Source organism: Anopheles arabiensis, chromosome 3, assembly GCF_016920715.1.
Source record: "Anopheles arabiensis isolate DONGOLA chromosome 3, AaraD3, whole genome shotgun sequence".
NCBI classification, from domain to species: domain Eukaryota; kingdom Metazoa; phylum Arthropoda; class Insecta; order Diptera; family Culicidae; genus Anopheles; species Anopheles arabiensis.
Window position 1 is genome coordinate 11266755 of NC_053518.1, and position 14739 is coordinate 11281493.

The 14739-nt window shown below is 46.5% G+C and overlaps 5 protein-coding genes across 8 annotated transcripts in view; 2 read left to right on the top strand and 3 right to left on the bottom strand.

Annotated features, from left to right (window-relative positions):
• Positions 1 to 217: 217 nt before the first annotated feature.
• LOC120902253 (glutaryl-CoA dehydrogenase, mitochondrial) lies at positions 218 to 2156 on the bottom strand. Its single transcript, XM_040310838.1, has 5 exons — positions 2038 to 2156; positions 1881 to 1898; positions 684 to 1638; positions 453 to 613; positions 218 to 384 (listed from the first exon to the last, which is right to left on the bottom strand). Exons 1-5 carry the CDS (start codon positions 2129 to 2131, stop codon positions 320 to 322), a joined length of 1293 nt encoding a protein of 430 aa, XP_040166772.1. The 5' UTR covers positions 2132 to 2156; the 3' UTR covers positions 218 to 319.
• A 60-nt stretch (positions 2157 to 2216) lies between these two features.
• On the top strand, positions 2217 to 3888 carry LOC120902255 (L-xylulose reductase). 2 transcript variants are annotated; one of them, XM_040310840.1, is made up of 4 exons: positions 2217 to 2333; positions 2516 to 2881; positions 2954 to 3206; positions 3277 to 3888. In XM_040310840.1, the coding sequence occupies exons 2-4, from the start codon at positions 2830 to 2832 to the stop codon at positions 3698 to 3700; spliced, it is 729 nt and encodes a 242-aa protein (XP_040166774.1). In that variant the 5' UTR covers positions 2217 to 2333; positions 2516 to 2829; the 3' UTR covers positions 3701 to 3888. The 2 variants fall into 2 exon arrangements, with proteins under 2 accessions (XP_040166774.1, XP_040166775.1); XM_040310841.1 differs by lacking the exon at positions 2217 to 2333 and having other exon boundaries at positions 2500 to 2881.
• Positions 3757 to 7496, bottom strand: LOC120902256 (FUN14 domain-containing protein 2). Of its 3 annotated transcripts, none has more exons than XM_040310844.1 (4): positions 7213 to 7496; positions 6266 to 6413; positions 5992 to 6187; positions 3757 to 5083 (listed from the first exon to the last, which is right to left on the bottom strand). In XM_040310844.1, the coding sequence occupies exons 2-4, from the start codon at positions 6409 to 6411 to the stop codon at positions 4901 to 4903; spliced, it is 525 nt and encodes a 174-aa protein (XP_040166778.1). In that variant the 5' UTR covers positions 6412 to 6413; positions 7213 to 7496; the 3' UTR covers positions 3757 to 4900. The 3 variants fall into 3 exon arrangements, with proteins under 3 accessions (XP_040166778.1, XP_040166777.1, XP_040166776.1); XM_040310843.1 differs by having other exon boundaries at positions 7164 to 7495; XM_040310842.1 differs by lacking the exon at positions 7213 to 7496 and adding an exon at positions 6546 to 6579.
• A 276-nt stretch (positions 7497 to 7772) lies between these two features.
• LOC120902251 (histone demethylase UTY) overlaps positions 7773 to 14739 on the top strand; it is a 98431-nt gene continuing 91464 nt past the window's right edge. The window contains exons 1-4 of the mRNA XM_040310834.1: positions 7773 to 8200; positions 8296 to 8362; positions 8462 to 8891; positions 8961 to 9069. Coding sequence (XP_040166768.1) covers positions 8130 to 8200; positions 8296 to 8362; positions 8462 to 8891; positions 8961 to 9069 — 677 coding nt within the window. The 5' untranslated portion in view covers positions 7773 to 8129. The remainder of the gene's footprint in view (positions 8201 to 8295; positions 8363 to 8461; positions 8892 to 8960; positions 9070 to 14739) is intronic.
• On the bottom strand, positions 12255 to 14592 carry LOC120902258 (longitudinals lacking protein-like). Its single transcript, XM_040310845.1, has 2 exons — positions 13867 to 14592; positions 12255 to 13793 (listed from the first exon to the last, which is right to left on the bottom strand). The coding sequence occupies exon 1, from the start codon at positions 14471 to 14473 to the stop codon at positions 13955 to 13957; it is 519 nt and encodes a 172-aa protein (XP_040166779.1). The 5' UTR covers positions 14474 to 14592; the 3' UTR covers positions 12255 to 13793; positions 13867 to 13954.

Below are 14739 nucleotides of genomic sequence, written 5' to 3' on the forward strand. Positions count from 1 at the left end.
AGACGCACACTTTTTCATTCTCTTTGCTAGTAGGGTAAAAAGAAATTGATCGTTAAAATAATTGATTAAATTTAAATGGTTGCGTTCTCAACAGTGCGCCTACCGAAAACCGCCAAAATAATCTGGCCACACTGGCTGTCACTTGCTGCGGTACAGAATGTAAACAAACGAAAAGGCTTTCATTTTCGAAAAGCGAAACAAAAACCGTTCAACACCGTTTTGGAGATTGTAGAGCGGAAGATAAAACATAAAAATACATTTTATTTACAAACAAATAGTGTAAGGCACGTAACAATGCGTAGGGATTTGTACGGTGTCACTACGCAAATGCTTGCAGTCCGGTGATTGCGCGTCCCAGGATGAGGGCATGAATATCGTGAGTTCCTGAGAAGAACAAAAAACGGATCATTAGTAGAGATTTTTTCCAAATTGCTTACCCTTTCCTCGCTTACCTTCGTAAGTGTTCACCGCTTCCAGGTTCATCACGTGCCGGATGATGTGATACTCGTCCGCAATGCCGTTGCCGCCCAGCATGTCGCGCGCTACACGCGCAATATCCAACGCTTTTCCTGCGTTGTTTCGCTTCAGCATGGAAATCATTTCCGGCGTGTGTCTGGCGCAACAAATAGCATAAAAATGCATTTAGTTACCTTCAAACAACTCCAAAACCTCTCCATACTTACAGCTTTTGGTCCTTTAGCCGCCCAACGTGCAAACAGGCCGCCAGCCCGAGGCTAATCTCCGTCAGCATATCGGCCATCTTCTTCTGCATCAGCTGGTTCGCTGCGAGCGGCTTCTTAAACTGCTTCCGGTCCAGCGTGTACCCGCGTGCCACCTTCAGGCAAGATTCCGCAGCACCGAGCGCACCCCACGCAATACCATACCGCGCATTGTTCAAGCACCCGAACGGTCCCCGCATGCCGCTCACGTTCGGCAGCAAATTGTCCTCCGGAATGCGCACCTCGTCCATCAGTATCATACCGGTCGCGGACGCACGCAGCGAAAACTTCCCCTCAATGCGCGGTGTCGCCAGCCCCTCGCCACTTTCCGCCCGATCCACGATGAACCCGCGCACCTTCCCGTCCTCCGTCTTGCCCCACACGATGCAAATGTCCGCGATCGGTGAGTTGGTGATCCACGTTTTGCTTCCGCTCAGCACGTACGTCTTCGTCTTCGGGTCGTGCACGGCGCGCGTTTCCATCGAGGACGGATCGCTACCGTGGTTCGGCTCGGTCAGTCCGAAGCATCCGATCAGCTCGCCGCGGGCCAGCCGGGGCAAATACTTTTCCTTCTGCGCATCGCTACCGTAATCGTAGATCGCACCCATGCACAGGGAGGACTGGACGCTGAACGCCGACCGGTAGCCGGAATCGATGCGCTCGACCTCGCGCGTTAGTAGGCCGTACGCGACGTTGCTTACGCCCGCACACCCGTAGCCCTTGATCGTGCAGCCGAGCACGCCGAACGAGCCGAGCTCCTGCATAATCTCCTTGTGGAACACCTCGTGCCGGTTCGCCTCGATAACGCGCGACAGCAGCTTATCCTCGCAGTAGGCGCGGAACGAGTCGCGAATCGCAATTTCATCCTCCTTCAGCTGTGATTCCAGATTCAGCGGATCTTCCCAGTCGAAGGTGGGACCTGCGCGACAGGGGGGTACATGACGGGGGGGATAATTAATTGCTCACTCAAACCATAGCAACATAACCGGAGGAGGGACCTCCTGCGCGACACAGCGCCACTCTTCCATCCGTCCGTCCCGTCGCTATCTTATCGCGTGGATTCTTTCCGTTTTCTTGTTGTTGTTGCCTGCCATCACACTAAAAAGGCTCGCCTGACGACGACGTCGACGACAAGATCAAGACACTCTCGCTGGGACTTACCTTTATCAGTTGACGCCGCTGCAAAGAGACAGAGAGAGAGAGCGAGACATGACGGTAAAGGCACGGTAGGGATATTTAGAATACGCATCAAAACTATTCACACAGATAAGCACAATAATTGGCACATGTCAATAGCCGGAATGAGACAAACACTTACCTCGGCAGGAACGCACCGCCCAAATTCCCCGCCCATGGTTGGTGATTGGTTTTAGTTGTGCAATTCTGCTGGCAAACAACGCTCTCAGTGCCATTGCAGTACAACCTCTATTGCTTGCTGTAAACAATGTAAACGAAGCAGGCGACGAAACGTTGACAGTTTGACGCAAGACAGTGGTGCGTAATTTCCGCCTGCAAACTCCGTGCGCTACGCCAATTTGCTACGCCACAGGATGCCCTGTGTGATGTGATTCCGATTTTGCAGACCGCTCGTGAATGACTGACGATCACTGCAGGGTGAGTATGACTGCCGACATACCGTGAGTATGCTCTCACCCTCTTCCCACAGGAGGGTTGTTTTTCTTTTGTATCGACGGAGAGGCATCCATCTCACGCAAGTGCGATTGTGTGTTATCTCCTTCTCGCTCGCTACCATTCTGCTAGCAAACAGCTGATAACACGTCTCGCTGTCGCTTCAGCATCAGTGTGTGTGTGTGTTTGTGTGCACTTCTTTTGCGTATTTTCTCTCTGCGCGAGCGGTTCCCTTTGCGCACAAGTGCAACGCATACGCAAACAGGCACCCGCTCTTGTCGTTCTATCAACTAGCGCGCGGCCTCCAATGCATCCGACACCGGGAGAAGAGTATCACGCATCAGCACTGGATGACTAGAGGAGCTTAAATTGGAAGGTGATAAGATTAGTCCCTTTAAGTCCTCCCTGTCGCCATATTCATTGAAGTGGCAATTCAAGTGTGCGTTGGGTGCGTTTCTGCTGTGTTGGGGATTATTGCGTGATGGAGTGTTCGGTAAAGGATAAAACGATCGTAGTAACCGGTGCCGGACAAGGTAAAGGATCTTCGAATGTAATTAGCAATGAAGCTTGTTGTATTGATAAGACTTTTCTATGGTTCTCAAAAGGCATTGGAAATGAGCTCTGCCGGTCGTTGGACCAGCTCGGCGCTAAGGTGATCGCCGTATCGCGTTCCAGTGGGCCGTTGGAAGAGTTGAAAGCCGACTGTCCGCGGATTGAGACGGTCCAGGTCGACCTAAGTGACTGGAGCGCGACCAGGACTGCCCTTGCGCCGCTGGGAAAGGTCGATGGGCTGGTAAACAATGCCGGTGTTGCAGTCATAAAGCCATTTCTCGAGCTAACGGAGGAAGATTACGATCGGTATGTGATGCCTGAGATACATTCTGACATGTAACTCATACGTTTTGAACTCCTTTTTCCCCATTTTTAGCACATTCGCTGTAAATGTAAAGGCCGCTTTCAATGTCGCCCAAATTCTGGTCCCCAAAATGGAGGCCGGTGCGAGCATCGTAAACGTATCGTCCCTCGCGGGGCTGAAAGCCATCCACGGCCACTGCGCTTACTCCATGTCGAAGGCGGCCATCGATGGTTTGACGCAGAATTTAGCCCTCGAGCTTGGGCCGCGCAAAATCCGCGTCAACAGCGTCAATCCGACCGTCATTCTGACGCGCATGGGACGGGACAATTGGTCCGATCCGGCGAAGGCGGATCCGCTGAAGGCGAAAATTCCGCTCGGCCGGTTCGGGGAGGTTAGCGAGGTGGTCGAACCGATCGTCTATCTGCTGAGCGATCGGTCCGGGTTCGTGAACGGACACATGCTGCCGATCGAGGGTGGATTTTTGGCCGGGAATTGACTTTCTTCCAATAGGAACGAACCATTCCAATGTAAAGAATACACGCGGGAGGGATATTAGTTTTATCATTTCAAATCAAAGTTTATTTTCATTGCATGGTGTGTGTGTGTGTTGGCGGACATTTGCGGTCGCGTAACAGATGTAGGGGAAATGGGAATTCATGAAATAAAAGCATAAATATAACGCTATACCATTGAGTGACATACAGGAACGCAAAATTAAAACTAGTAAATGATTGTAGAATGTAAACGGCCTGCAAATGAATCATCACACCATTTGACTAATCGATCGTTTGGTTTGGTACGCATTCTTCAGCAGATCTCACACACGGTACATACACATCTCGATAGCGACTACATTATGGGAGTTGATTGTTTCAGCTGTGGCGCAGATATACTGTTGGCGATTGTGTGAGTTTAACTTCCGTTTCCATTTCGGTACACATTCGTTTATGGTGATTTTACCCTCTGAAATCGTCTGTAGTGTTGTGATGAAGCGTTCTGGCATGCATGGTTTGTGCGCCTTGTTTCTTTTCCTTTTGCCGACAAGATCTGGATTCCGATTGGTAGCGTTTTTAAGTACAGGTTTGAGGCTCTTCGCTTTTCGAGTTTTTTTGCGAGTGCACTTACAGTCTAGTAACACAAATCGATTGAAATATTCGCCCTGCGCGGGAAAGGGCGCGTTAGAATAGCGTGTAGAGCCCGATCTCACTTAACGAGTATATAATCACAAAACATCAAACCACGTTAACAAACACAACCGATTGGAATTGTATGAGAAAAAAACCCGACGGGCGAGAAAGCTAAAACGAAATCGGAAAACGGTTTGTGTGGATCGACGAGATTCGGTGAGATGGTTCTTGTTTTTTTACCCATACGATTCCGTTCAAATAATCTGCCGTTTAGCTTCTGTATGCCATTTCCTTTCGATATTCAGCTATTTGGGTCTGCTAACAGGCGCGAACGAAAGAAAAGGCATACTGGCATCAAATGTAACTTTCTCGCACCTAACGCATGCCACTTTTGTTCCGAAAACTGACCCGAGGTGTAACTACTGCTGCCCTAATGCGTGTGTGTGTGTGTTTCCATCCTTCAGCGCAATATGGTTCTGTATTTTTGGCGAAAGGGTTTTGCCCAGCAGCGCATCAGATTGTGACTGTTGTGACGTCACGGCGCACGCAGAAACGTGATCACCCGATTATTAGGCAGTGCCGACACCGATCGCAACGCCCGCCGCAAAGGCACAGAGGAAAATGTGTAGATCGTTCACCTTGCAGCCGGTCTCGTCGCCGATCAGGTTCGTGTACCACTTTTTGGCCTTTTTCGTCCGCTTGTTCAGCACATCCTCCGCCTGGTTGAGTTTGCGATCAACGAAACGTTCCGCCTGCAAGGAAAACAGAAGCGGTGAAGGTAGTTTGTAAATACATTTTCTCACAACATCTTGGTAAAGTAGAAAAATTTGCATGAAAAGTCAGAGCGAGAGAGTTGCACGAACCGCCGGGTGAAGGAGGAAGAATCGGTTTAACTGGTAAAACAAATAATAAATTAATAAAACAATAAAACAATTTTGTTCTTGCTGTCCCTATCGCAAACAAAGATCGATAGGAATGTAATTTATTTACGAGCTAAAATCACATTCTTCGTGTGTGGGGGGGCATCTCGAATCAAAATTAGGATCAAACTTAGGAAAATGATGCCAAACCAGAATGAAATGAAATAAACATATTCTTACAGAGCTAAGGAGATGAAATTGAATCGTTTGAAGTGTTGCGTGTAAGGCGAAAAAGATTCTAAATCATTCGGTTGGTAACCGGGGTATTGCCGTTTGATGTGTGCTTTGCAATTTCCAGTGTTAAAGAATGTTGGGTTTGTGCTTCATATCCTCTTCCTCTCGCTTTCCAGCACGGACCCATGCGGACTGATGGCATCATTTGTTACTTCCTTTCCCTTCCTTCACCTTTACGGTCGTGTGTAGTAGTGGTAATAGCACCAGGGTCCGGCGCTTACGAAGCGATACCGATCAGAAAGCCACCGAGAAAACCGGTAGCCAGAAATGAATTCTCTTTGGCTACCTTTAGCACCTGTAAAACAACACAGATGAACGAAGCGAAAACGTCATGGCGATGAGGTGGAATGAATGAAGGATGCGGCATGATATTAGCAAAAAAAACAAAGAAACAATTAGGATCAATCCAGTTCTCGCTTCTTCGACTGCTTGCCGGTGGTAATGTTGTGCGCTACGGTGGGAAAGAGAATGATTGCACGCGGCCCAAAAGCTCGACCAATACGCACCTTGTCCGCCCAGCTCGGCCCCTGTCCGGTGACGGCTTCCTCCACCTTGTCGGTGACCTTGTCCACCTTCTTCTGCACCTTGTTCCAGTCGATCGAAATGATGCCCTGCTGGTTAGCCATCTGCAGCAGGATGATGCCACCGCCGACTGCGATCGCAGCCATCTTGCCCACCTTCATCGTGATGTAACCGGTTGCCCTGTAAAAGGGAGGATGGCCGCGCAAATGACGGAGGTTAGCGTTTATTGATGGGAAAATCATGGACCGCGTTCCTTACCATCCACTGCCGGCACCGATCAGTATCTGTTTGGTGGCCGATTTTTTGCTCACATCACCCACGAAACGGTCCAAATATCCGGCGGCGTCACTCATGTTGATGATTTCCTTGTTCGTTGCGTCTTTTTTAACTTTTCCGTCGCTCATTCCTGAAAGAGAAGGGAACAAGAAAATGGATAAGTAATTTGAAGAAGCGCATCTCTCGACGGGTAAACACTTGTTTGATCTCTTATCAAGTGCAGACCACAAACCACAAGCTTTATCGTGCCCTGTTTGCATACCGGCAGAATTTATGGCCATGTTTCCCGCCCGCATACCAGCTGATACAAGGTATCAGCTGATCTCGCAAGGGGGTTGGTGGTGCACCTTTCCTCCCAATTAGTCGAAGGCATTTGGCAATCCGTTAGGGCGCCACCCTCGTACAAGCTAAACCAACAGGGGGGAAAGTGTGCAACAACAATATCTTCTCCTCACCCACGGTGGTGAAAAGCGTTTTCTATTTTTACATGCACCATTTGGTTAGACGGAAAGCGAAACTGCAGCTGTCATTTCCGTCCCAGTCGGTTTTGGCCGGATATGTTTGGCGACGAATTTTCCATGCATTACGTAACAATGTTCTCGAATTCGTCTCCCGTTCGCCTCTACAGACGCCCCGAGAGGCGAATCTTGCATTACGGAGCGGATTGAATTGGACCGTTTCGATCGTTTGCAACGCAATTAAAGCGGAGCAAACGGCACGACGCCATCATGACCTCATCGAAGGCCAATACCGTCTGGCAGGTTTCCGAAAGCAACACATTGAACTTGAGACACGGTGGGAGGGTGCGTCATTCTGTGCTGATGCAATGGGTTGCTTCCCCAAACGTTTCTGTGGTTTAGTTTTCCCCGTTTTCCCTCACCTGAGAACGCTTTACGGAGTTTCGATTTTGTCCGCGTGAGAAAACTCACCGAACTCGACGCTTTGCGTTTAATGTTGCGACGTTTCGGACCAGTTGCTGCTGGTTGTTTTCGATTTTTTCTTTTCTTTTGATAAGCACTATATGTAGGGGGCGATTTTATGCTCTTTATGCTCCACCGGTTTGGTATTCCTAAACCCCCCACGCACACACGCACACACTAGAGATTTGCTCGCAGAACCGAGAACAGTGGAATTTTTCTGCACTTTCTTCACCGACCAGCGAAGCTGCAAGTTGCTTTGACGGGCTGTTTTCTTTTGCCTCTTCTTGCGCTCGCGCTCCCGATGACAGCGCTTTGACAGTTCGACACGGACAGCGACGCAGAAACGGTTTTCGAACATCAAGTTTTGTTTGTATGTTTTATTCGCCAAAATCCCCCAAAACTATTAAATTATCAAAGAAGCTTGACGAAGGAGGGATTTAAAAGCAATTAATTATTCGTTGTAAACGGTGCAGTTGTTAAAAAAACACTTTAAAAGCCTCCCCTCGATCATTCGCAACTGCGCGGGACTCGTCCGCAGAGTACGCCCGCTCGTCACGTCACGTCAGTTGTCAGAGTGCGGCCAGTGTGTGTGTTTTTCTTAGAAGGCTCGCGCGTTATCATCAATTTCGGAGCGTACGATCGTGTAAAAAACGGGACAAAATCGCGTTGACCGCCCGACTACTGTGCGTGGCTTCCGGACTAAACCCGCGAACTTCCGGCAGGCACTGCGGTCGTGCCGGATAATGCATTAATTTCGTGTGTATGTGTGTGTTTGCGCGCGCGTGTGTGTATGCCGCCTATTTGTGTTTGTGTTTTGTGTGTGTGTGAAAAGTGTTTTCCTTTTTCCTCCCGCGTCCACCCTCTGCGCAAAAGGTTTGTGTTTAGCATCGTCGGTGTATGTTAGCTGGGCTTTGGTAAACAGGAACATGATCCTCGAGGAGAGCGGCGAACTTAGCGTCTCTACGCAGGAGTTGCAGGCACTTGCTTCCCTCGACAGGTATGGAGTGGGTGCTTCCGGATAAACAAACCCCAATATGTGTCCCCCCCCCCTCCTTCCCTGCTTACTACTAACCGGGCATTCTCCCTTTTCAGCCGCCAGTATGGATTCCTGAAGCTGTCGGCACCGGAAAACCTGAAGAAGAAGGCACTGGTGCTGAAGGTAAGGGGCGCTACCCCGTCCTTGACCTTGACGAGTGGCTGTTTCCCGAAACAAACGTTAATGGTTCTTCGTCCTTGTCCCCCCCTTCTCTTTCCCCAGGCGGTCAAGTATCTCGAGCGAATGCTGATCCAAGCGTACAACCAGAAGAAGAAGGCCCACAATGAGGAGGACAAAGCGAAGGAAAAGGAAGCTGGAAGCGTGGTGGCGGAGGGCGTTAAAATCAAGCAGGAAGCAGACAATCCACTCTGCGACGTCGGTGTTACGATCGACGAAAGTCTGCCGGCCGAGATCATGTCCACCGAGGGCAGTGGGGACGCGAAACAACCCTCCACTCCGGTGAACGAGATCAAAACGGAAGATGGTGGGGACGCTGGAGGGTCGAAGGAGGACGGTAGCGAACGGGTGGAGGAAGGGCCAGCCACGGAACTGGACAAGCAAACCGGTGATGGTGACCGGGATATCAGCATCGATCCGAAAACGTACTGCAAGCTTGGCCACTTCCATCTGCTGCTGGAGGATTATGAGAAAGGTACAGGAAAGCTAATGGTCATTGGAATTGCCTTTTTCTAATCGGATGCATTTTCTTCTTGTTTTGCAGCTTTATCAGCGTACCAGAAATACTACGCCCTCAAGGCGGACCACTGGCGTGATGTGCCGTTCCTGTACGGGCTCGGGCTGGTTTACTTCCACTACAATGCGTTCCGATGGTAAGTGGAGGCCCTCCAGCATAGGAGGTCAAAAATTGATATTCATACGTAAAAATTGTAGAGAATATGATGTGCGCAAGAAAACGTGATGTGATGTGTGTGTGCGTGTGAATTTTTACGCGTAATACGCTGGGTTAAAGTGTTTAAAGTGTTACGAATGCGTGTGGTTGGCGTTTGCGGTTTGTGGTGCGAAATGTGCATAATTTGCATTAAAAATTGCAATTTATTCTGTGTGAAAAAAGGCAAACAGTGTGCGATGAAGCGGTATTGAACGCGTTTTTCCAACGGCATTGGTTCAAAGCAGTATGTGTTTGTGTTTTGCTGGGGTGAAATGGATGGTTTGGAAATAAATGTAGGAATTTAGGGAACGGGTTTCTGTCGAATGATTTTAGAGGAACACACTGGGCATGCTATTAATCGGGTTGCAAGTTGCAGGTGGAAATATAGATGTTATGCAGATGTATACTTTATTCATTCTAAATCCAAACGAAGAGGAGATCTGGTTGAAAAATAGCATAAGGCTAATTTAATGATCGAGTAAAGATTATTTTTTTGTGTTTTTTCAAATTATTACCTACACATCTGTTACCAATACGCAGCATTTTAGACATCAAATGTAAACTATTACATTCTTCAACAATTAACACTAAAATTAGGGGAAAGCGGGGTAAAATGGGCATGTCGGGCAAAACGGGCACCTTCTATTTAAGCATTATTTCACTACAAAGATACATTGAAATGCTCAAAATGTATTTATTGGAGTGTTCTATGAACGCCATGTAAGTTTCATAACCCTTACATAACACATAACCAAGACAAATTGCAAAATAGGATTTAGAAACATATTGGTAATTTTTGCCACTTCGAAAATAAGCTTAAACCAGTGTCACAGGGATGCGTGGATGTTTTACATTGTATCTTTTTAAAGATATAATATTTATATACAATTTGTCTGAAGAAAGTAAGGCGATTGAAAGCGCATTTTACTAATATAACAAAAAATACAAAAATGCTTCACGTGGGGCAAAATGGGAAGATGCTTTTGACATACGCGTGTTAAAAAAACTTCTTGTAAAATGTCAACATTTATTTTACACTTTTTTCATATTTTTAAGTTATTTTCAGGCTATGTGGCGATTTTAATTCATAGATAATTGGTGGAGGCATACAATAATTCAAGAATGTTTTGTGGCATATTCAAAGGAATTTTTTTTGAGTGTACTGCTTAACATGCCCATTTTGTCCCGCTTTCCCCTACATTTTATATGTATTATTATGTTCTTTTATTTTGCTCTAAAAGAAATTAGAATAATTATGCATTTACGGTGAAAATTTTGATGTTAGCGGAAAAGAGCAGAAAAATATGTTTAATGTAGCATTTTATTTTAGAAAATGTTGAAAAAACATAATAATGTTTATTTCATGTAGTATCTACTTCTTCTTTTTGGGTTAACAACCTTTGTCGGTCAAGGCCTGCCTATAACCACTTGTGGGGTTGGCTTTCGGTGACTTTTTTGGCGGCACGGTCTATTTGGAATTTGAATTCATGACGAACATGTTGTTAAGTCGTACAAGTTGACGACTGTACCATGAGACCGGCACTAATTTCGTTTCTATTGCTCTATATTTGATAATAAATATAATAATGCTTCGCGTTCCCTTTCATTCGATCACTAAATGGACTTTTTGGGGGGAGTTTTGTGATTTCTTCTACATTGACTTTTTGGGAACTTAAGTAAAAAGCAGTATATAGGAAAAAGTTACAGTGCAGTATACAAAACATCATTGAACCTGGTTATTATTGGTTTAAGTCAAGAAATGGAAAAAAATATTGCATACATAAGGAAACACACACAGGTAAAACAGAGGTTTAAAGGCAGCACAAGTAAGTAGATGAGATGGAAATTTGCAGGTTTCAATGAACTTCTGACCATGTAGGACACACATTAAGGGGAACGGAGTATAGAATGGTTTATTGTTTTATTTTTTACTTTTCATAGAAACTATATCGAGAGCAGCAGCATGGTTTTTACAGCAGGAGAAACTGGTTTAGAGTATCCGCAGGGACACTCTGTTGTGTTGTGTATTCCAGTGGTGAGGCAGAGGATCATCCTTACAGCCAGTAGAGTTACCTGTTGGAACTGAAAGCGATTAGCTTGTGCAGTGGTTGGTGGTGGTTGCAGTGGCAGACACAGTGGTAGCCGAGACGTTCTACGAATTTTCTGATATTTTCGGGGAAACATTCGTTGGCGCGTCGACATAGGTGTCATCCTTCTGCTGCGGGGGCGTGCCTACTACCTTGCTATGCACTTCATTCAAATTGGCAGAGGTTTTATAGTTTTGGAATGGTTGAGTTGTTCATGTTCCAAAAAAAAGATGTGTGGGCTTCATTGGATCGTTTAGCGAAATGCCCGTCTTTTTAAATGGAAAAAACATCCAGATGCATTTGTTGGATCTGTATCATCTTCTGTAGTGTAAGATCATTGTGCTACGTTTGTCTTAGTTCTTTCAGTTTAAAAATCATTTAAAAAATCAAAATCGGAAGAAAAAAAAGGGTCTAAATCAACGATCCTATTTTTCTTCCCTAAAGAGAACTTTAATTTAGAATCGATTAATCTAGTTCTTGATATGTTTCTTCGATCGTGATCTCTAAATCGATCATGAGCGCTCTCTTCTGCATTTCGATACCAACAAGTGTATCTTTCTGTCCTCCCCCCAGAGCCTCATCCAAAAACCAACCGCAAAGGAATACAATTTCTGTTTCTCTCCCTTCCGTAATTCCGTACTACACACATTCGAGCATACTGCGTGGAGTATAATTCTTATGCTGCATGATTCCACCAACACTAACGCTATCTATGTTGCGCGACTGGGGGGATCGGGGGGGACCTAGAGTTTCGCTAGCGTTGTGAGTTTCTTTTTTTAAAGTTCTTCTTCGTCATCGCTTCGTCTAACTATTCTCCTCCTCCACGGGAAAGAATGCTCCTCACGTGAGCCATTTCCTGTTTCGAATCCATCATGGGCAGCACCCCCTTCGCCATCCCCGGGGGTACGGGAGAGAACCGGGCGTACGAACCTTCCACGGGATGAACTTGTTCCCTAATGAGTTCAATGACTTGTTGAATGCGTTGCGTACGTACGTATTCTCTCTCTCTCTCCTCCACCACACGCAGCAAAAGGGTCTCTTTTACCGCTTCGGGTGATGGAGTGGAAGAACAGAAGATGCGTGCGATGATGGACCACCCCTACTACAAAACGTTTTTGGATACTTCTTTTTCTTCCCCACAGACATACACACATACGTACGAAAACGCGAGTGCGTGTAAGCCATGTGGCAACGTGGGGTCGCACTCCTTCCCGCGAAAGGGAAGTGGATATGCTCGCTTGGGTGAATTATTATGCCGCAGTGCATCTTTGGTTGCGTACGCGCGTCTTCCTTTCTGGTCACGGATTTTGGAGCGCAAACCACCCTTCAGCGTGGCGCTTCCGCGGTTGTCGCACGTGTCTCCCGCGTTTCAGCTGTCTGACGCACCCCGTGCACGGATGATTTATGGGCTTGAATGACGACCGAGACGATTTTTTTTTAGTTTCTAGTACCTTTTTAGATTTATTTTTAAATAGTGAAATTTAGCTGAAGAGTTCATGCGCATAGGTTGATTGAAATGTTATGATTCGATTTGATAGAATTTTAGTGAGGTTATTGGTATTGTAAAGTCGATATAGCGAGACACATTTTATATATTGGTTGAATAAAAAAAAGCTCCTTTCAATTTTTCACTTTGTACGCGAAGAGTTCAGGCGCATCGGTTGGTTGTAGTGAAATGATTTGAATTTATTAAATTTGAGTGACGTTATTGTCAATTGTTTTGTAAAATCAAGGTAGCAAAACAAATTGTCCATATTGATTTAAGAAAATCAGCTAATGGATTCCACTTTTGTACAGAATGACCAGTTAACTTTAAATGCATCTCCGCCTCTCTCCTGATGCTAGCTGACCCGAAATACTCGGACTCTGTCTGGTGTAAATATACTGCATTATAAACGGTTAATGTCACTCGAAGCTACCCATCGTACTTCCTGTCTCCGTCAATCCAGTTAGAATCATGTTAGAAAAAGAAATGGTTTTCATTGCCAAGCGAACTCCAAAATGGTACGTCAATGAACTTTCCCTCCTCAAACACACACATCCACACCGGGGGAGCAAAAAGGGCGTTACGAGCTTTCGCATCGGTCTGTCTGAGACAGGGCCCAGACAAAACATTTCCACCCCGAAATTATGGCGTGCGATGCGTAATTCTCTTCCCCTCCTTTCATCGTGGTTTCCTTTTGAGGGGGGAAGGAAGGATACCGGCGTCTGGGTTTTTGCCGGTTTCGATCGTTTTTGTAGCGCGTGAAATACAGAGAAGAGCTGTGTCTGTACATATATATATACAGCAGCACGTGGCTGTCGTGTCGATGGTGCACCTAACCCGGGAAAGAGATGAAAAACGGAGAGTTACAAGGGTAACTTAAGTACAAGGACCTTTCGAGCTTTTCGTTTGGATGCCGTCACACGTGTTACTGCAGCGCACTTCGGGGCATATTTGGAGAGCTTTCAAGTTAATCGATGATGCCCCTTTGGAGTTCAAGTGGAATGCTAAATGGCAAGTTCTAGCTGGAGGGGATGTCCGGATGTTGTTAGATGATCTTGTCACTGAGAAAGTATTATAAGTATAATTCATGTCCTAAACGATTAGAATGAGAAAAAATATTACATTATAATTAAAACTATTTCCTTTAATCCTGGAATGTGCATACCTGTTCGTGTATGTTATTTGTCGGTACTTTTATCAAGCATCATATTAAATTTGGGTTTTCTTTAAGACAATAATAAATCATTATTCAGTTAAGGCGCCTCCTCCTGTTGCAAGGTGGCTACGGCAGCCATCAAATCGAGTGGTGACACATATCCCGCGGAGGTCACCTCGAGATTATTGTCCGTTGTTTCGGTGGCCGAAGACAACGTATCCTGTTCGTCCGCCTCCTGTTCCGATACCCTTTCCGGTGACGTGACCAAGTTCGCTAGGGACTTAATTTCCAACTTGAGCGCCGCCTGCTTCAACGAGGGCAACTGTTTCTGCGACAGTGCCATCTCTCCGTTGTAGATAAAGTCCAGCAACAGGGACACGTCAACGTACCGGAAGCCGACCAATCGGATGAGATGGTACGCATTGGCGCGTTCTAGAAAGATGCGCCGGAAGACTTCGCTGCAGCTCGCCAGCAGCAGCTTGTGGGAGTTGATAAACTGTCCCTCGCAGTACAGGATCACGTCTTGCAGGGCCTTTTCGTGGCGGAAGGTGCGAAACACGCCCGATACATGCTCGGAGAAACCGTTCCACACGATGATCACGTTATTATCACACATTGCGCTGTGCGGCGAGGGTTGGCGCCCTTTTTTTTGGAGGAGGTTTGATTTTTTCGATTCAAAGAGCACTTGGCTAACTTGTGTCGATAGTTTCGACCAGTGCTGAAAATGGCGGGTAGTGATGGTCGTACTTCGTACTTGACAAGGGCACACATTTTGACACAACCCAGCGAACAAAACTGGCTCCCGTTCTGCCCAATGAACATTTTAAGCTGCTATAGCGAGCAGGCAGGATTAGCTTTGATCGGTAGGGGGAAACCGGTTTA

Bases quoted from the DNA above. Each gene is read 5' to 3' on its own strand.
- LOC120902253 (XM_040310838.1), bottom strand. From the start codon at position 2,131: ATGGCACTGAGAGCGTTGTTTGCCAGCAGAATTGCACAACTAAAACCA. The intron at 614-683 runs GTAAGTATGGAG...TTGTTGCGCCAG, and splicing joins CGGCTAAAGGACCAAAAGCT to ACACACGCCGGAAATGATTT. The intron at 385-452 runs GTAAGCGAGGAA...TGTTCTTCTCAG, and splicing joins AGCGGTGAACACTTACGAAG to GAACTCACGATATTCATGCC.
- LOC120902255 (XM_040310840.1), top strand. From the start codon at position 2,830: ATGGAGTGTTCGGTAAAGGATAAAACGATCGTAGTAACCGGTGCCGGA. The intron at 2,882-2,953 runs GTAAAGGATCTT...GGTTCTCAAAAG, and splicing joins AGTAACCGGTGCCGGACAAG to GCATTGGAAATGAGCTCTGC. The intron at 3,207-3,276 runs GTATGTGATGCC...CCCCATTTTTAG, and splicing joins ACGGAGGAAGATTACGATCG to CACATTCGCTGTAAATGTAA.
- LOC120902256 (XM_040310842.1), bottom strand. From the start codon at position 6,579: ATGCGGGCGGGAAACATGGCCATAAATTCTGCCG. The intron at 6,414-6,545 runs GTATGCAAACAG...CTTCTCTTTCAG, and splicing joins CATGGCCATAAATTCTGCCG to GAATGAGCGACGGAAAAGTT. The intron at 6,188-6,265 runs GTAAGGAACGCG...TCCCTTTTACAG, and splicing joins ATCGGTGCCGGCAGTGGATG to GGCAACCGGTTACATCACGA.
- LOC120902258 (XM_040310845.1), bottom strand. From the start codon at position 14,473: ATGTGTGATAATAACGTGATCATCGTGTGGAACGGTTTCTCCGAGCAT.